At 34.7% G+C, this 4,726-nt stretch overlaps 1 protein-coding gene across 1 annotated transcript in view; it reads left to right on the top strand.

The window, feature by feature from the left end:
• Nucleotides 1–591, top strand: part of FAM98B (family with sequence similarity 98, member B) — a gene marked incomplete at its 5' end in the record, with an annotated part of 14,297 nt that extends 13,706 nt beyond the window's left edge. Inside the window, one exon of the mRNA XM_009706812.1 lies at nucleotides 569–591. Coding sequence (XP_009705114.1) covers nucleotides 569–591 — 23 coding nt within the window. The remainder of the gene's footprint in view (nucleotides 1–568) is intronic.
• Nucleotides 592–4,726: the final 4,135 nt, after the last annotated feature.

Raw genomic sequence — 4,726 nt, 5'->3', positions numbered from 1 at the left:
TACTAAAAGTACTCTAAATATTAACAGAGCAACTGGCAAAATATAGTGGTGGTGTTTACTAGTATCAGGAATTTAGATATGTTAACTTGAGTTTAGGTTAGACTTAAGTATGACCATTTGAATCACTGCATTAGACCAACTGACATTGTCGTTGAATTCCTATTAGTTAACTGAATAGAACTTTTATACTAAAATGTGATGACTAAAGTCCTTGTTTTTCATATTGCTCATATGGTGTTTTTTAATATGTCATTTTATTTAAAATAACCCTCAGAAAACTGAATAAAACCCTTTCTAAACAAAGAAAAAATTTATTATTTAATGGTCAGGCCTCTAATTATTGCATGTTGCGTGTCCACTCACCTGCTTCAAAATGCTGTGTAGAAAAAACAAAATAGGCCTAAGAACCAGATAGGAACACTTTTGAAAGACTCTGGAATGCTGCTTTCAGGCTTTTTCTCTTAATCTAGTTTTCGTGTGGGACATGTAAACAAATTTTAATGTCAAATGTTAAAATCCTTAAGGCTTTGGTCAAAATTATTCAGTTGGGTTCCTTATTCTTCTACAGCTTCATACGAAAGTAACATCTGAATTAATATTCTACAGAAACTAGTAAAATCGGGTTGTTTTGTGTGTTCATAAATTGATATATCAAAGACTATTTGAAGGTCAGAGCATGTACCACAAACTCAGAATCATGGTGTGTGTAGCTGTAGGCTTAACTGCAGGTTGAGCTGTAGGATTTGATTTTGGGTTTATGTTCCACAGTTAAAAGTTCTTTCTGCACAAATTTCCTATTGGTGTCCATATTTAGTAGGCTTTAAAGATGTTATTTTACCTTCAGGAATGTGTGCATCATGTCGTGTTTCATAGGGAGCTTCACAAACGTAAAGCTGTTCAAAATCAAATTATTCTTTCTTTTTAGGAGCCTGTGTCAGATTTTATTAACTAGCCATCACCAACCTTTTAATTTGAATTTTTAATCCAGATAACAGGAAAGAAACTTTTGAAGTTTATTTCCTCTCTGATCGTAGTCTGCTTGAGAATGCTGCTTGTGATGTGATAGATACGGCCTTACCAATACTTTAGGGTTCCAGCAGGTGCCTAACAAAAACAGGGCAGGAGTTTTCCTTGCTTGAACATGTTAGCTTGGGTGTGAACTCTTGAAATAATGGCTTAACTTCACCCAACTGCTAGCAGTGTAATTCCTTTGCCAATTTTTTTCTATGCTCCTTTCTGGCCTAAGCCGTTGTCAGCCTCTGCAGTCATTATGGAGAGACCCACATGGGTCACGTGGGAGCATAGTACTGGTTTTCTTGCTTTTGAGCTTGGATTTTGCCTAATGCTGTGGAAAGCTCACAAGTTGATGATGCACCAAGGGAGGCCACGGACCTTGGAGGTGAAGTGTTGGTCAGCAAAAGAGAGTAGTTTTTAACAACCAAAGCCTTAATATAAAATTCTGTTTGCTCATCCCACTGTTATTTTTTGCTACAAATAATTTCCAAACATCGGTCAAGCATTTAGCTTCACCAAGGAAATATGCTAGGAAAAGCAAATGGCTTATCTATGCATAAAGATTTCATCAGTCTTAAGATGCAAAGTTGTGCTGGTTTAGTTGAACTGTTGTGGATGTGGATGTGCCTTGGTGCTTTTACAGTCATTGGTTTATCCTCTTTGTAGTAGGCAGGACACTTCTGAATGAAATAAACCATGAAGTGAACCAGCTGTGTTCCCACATGTAATTCTGACCATTAAATTATTTCAGTATCATTTCAATTACATTTATGTAGACCATGTAAAAGATGGAAATTTAAATAGGTTGGAGATTTTGTTTTTTAATCTGGCCACTTCAGTTTTTCTTAAATAATTCCAAAATGTAATGTCAGTAGTTGAGAACTAAAGTAAGCACCACCACATTTCATAGAGGTATCCTTTTCTGTCCTCTGTTGTCAGAATGTATGCTTTTAATTTATCAAAAGATGCAATAATACCATGAAAATAATTGATTTAAATCTTCTCAAATTTTGTATGTTTGTCTTGAAAAAAAGTATTTTCAAAAATTCTGTTGTAAGTAAAAGATTTTCATATATATGTTTGTGAGTATTTTTGTGTTTACTCACGCATAGTGAATATGTACCTGAATATTGGGTTTTTTTGATCAAGAATTGAAAAGTAGGTTGGTTTGGGTTTTTTTCAGGATTTGAGAGACACTTTTTTTTTCTTAACAGCTGTAAACACTGAGGAATAAAGTACTGTATTTGACGTTATTTGCATCACTTGTGTAGTGTGATTTGAATCCACTATCATATGTTCCTCCTGTGTTTGTAAGAAAGAATTCCTTCTGGAATTCACTTTACAATAGTGATGGAACTTACTTTTTGTGATAACAAAAAATAACAGATATATTTTGATGAAAATGGAGAAGGCTGTAGATAAGAATATCGGAAAATTTCAACAGACAGGGCGTGACAAATATATCCCTACTACATTGTCTGGGATTACTGAGGAATCTCAGTTAAATTTTATCTTAGTAAAAAAGAAATTACATACGTCTACATGATCATTACTTTTGTCTTTATGTAAACTAAGGAAATACCATCCAATTACTTCTGAAGTTTTCTTTTTTTTATTTGTATAATTACAAAGTAAAACACAACTTGTTTTATATGTGCAAGATTGTAGAGCAGATTTGCCTGTATAAATAGGGGTTGCGTTTTCAGTAGTTAGTCTGTGCTCCATCTTCTTCCCTCACCTCCCTCAGATGGTTGGAGATAAGTGAATGGATGTCCATTACTCCATATAAGAACATATTTGAGGTAAGTTATTTTGAGGTTTACTACAAAGTTAAGAGTAGCAAGTATTTAGGGTGCTACAAGTGCTGCCTGTGTAATAGCCAGCATTAGCAGACACTACAAAAGCCTTGTTTAAATTTGGCTATTGTGCTGTGATATCTTTTCAGAATTAGCATTCTTATCAAAAGTGAGAGATTGTGCTAATGAGGAATGATGCTTTGTAATTCTTGGAATAGTGAGTAGCAGAACAGTCTGTACTGTGTCAGCCACTAAAATACCAAAAAACTAATCTGCAAATCCTAAATTTTCTCAGCCTGTTCCAAGGCTTAGAGAAGGTGAACCTAGACTAGGGACTCTAGTACTAGGTTAATCCTCCAGAATTATCTCAGATGAGAGAGTCAAGGAAGATGCATATAGGTTGTGTAGATTTCTTTGAGATACAAACTCAGAGGCATGAAATGCAATTTTAATTTTTTTTCTATTATAAATATTAAACTGAAATCTTACAATTTGTATAAAATCTTTACAATCTGTACACTTATTCAGTCTTTTCAAAAATTTTTCAATTGCCATAGACATCAGTTACAGTAGCAATCTTATTGTAACAAAAACATATCTCCAAAAACATACATAAGCTACTTTAAAGGCAGTTGTGTTTAATCTGAATATGAACAGTAGCCCTGCCTTGTTAATTGTATTACTCAATCTATTTACTTTTCTCTTTAAACAACCAGAATTGACATTTAAAAAATACACAGTAGCCGGGATGGGGGGCACTTGTTTTTTCTTCCTTCCTGTATGTACATGAAACACAGCTGAGCCTGGAGAAGGACTAAAGGTAAGTGCTTTTCTTTTAAATTAGCCATGACAAGATAAATTTCAGTATCAGTGTTTGCTAACATGGCTTTTAAACAGCACTTAGTACTTTAATTATATCTTTTGTCCTAGCATAAAACAGCTTGAAAATTAATACAGATGTGATTTTTGTTCAGTAGCCCTGTCAGTTTTAGCAGTATCCCTGTAGTCAGTTTCTGCTATTAGTCTTTCATGCAGCAAAAAGGAACTCCCAAAAGTAAGAAGAAGGGACTACCACCATCTAAAAAAAAAAAAACGAGGCTTTGGGCAAACAGAGAACCTGAAGGTAATTTGAGAGCTCTGACATTCTCCAGGTAACAACTGATGACTTTGAAGCAGGAAGTTTTCAGCATACATGAAGCACCACATACTTGTTCTGTAAGACATTTCTGCAAACAGATCCCTTTTAAATCATTCAGATTGTTCATAGGAACAAGACAACAATACAGAGGAACATTAAGTTAGCATTTAAGACTGTACAAATCTATGGTCATAACTCAATTTTGAGTATTAAGTACTTAGCCTAGTAACACAGTAGCCTTTGGGCCAGCTGCTGATGTTAGGGAATTTTCTTTTTAAATAAGAGGTTTTGTTCATGATCTCCACCCCCCAGCGTAGACCAAGTATACGCACACACACAAACTCTGTTAGAATCCAGAGTTTAGACCACAAGTGAGCAGTTATCTTAGCTGCACAACAAGATTTATGAGTCTTGGCTGCTCTCTTGGGGTATTTTCAAAATATGTGAAAATACATTCAGCTTTTATCTTGTTTATTTTAATTGTTGCAGAAACACTTTTATTTGCTAAATGCCTATTATATGCCTTGCTGTAGTTCCCTGAATAGAGAACAAAATCAAGAAGCTTACAGAAAACGCGCAAAGCAAGTTTGCAGACATGACCTGAAAGCCATTCTGATTGCTTCATTGATCAAAGTGCAATTCCATGTTAATTGTTGATAGTTCAGGTTTAGTGTATGAGGAAAAAAAGCTGCACAATCTTCGCAGCTGCTGGTTTTTGTCCTATGCATTTCAGTTATTTACAGTAAGGTAACAGAAAATCTACTACTACTACTCTTTC

This window comes from Cariama cristata, unplaced genomic scaffold, assembly GCF_000690535.1.
Source record: "Cariama cristata isolate BGI_N322 unplaced genomic scaffold, ASM69053v1 scaffold40218, whole genome shotgun sequence".
Classification (NCBI taxonomy): Eukaryota; Metazoa; Chordata; class Aves; order Cariamiformes; family Cariamidae; genus Cariama; species Cariama cristata.
This window is presented reverse-complemented; position numbering and strand designations above follow the sequence as displayed.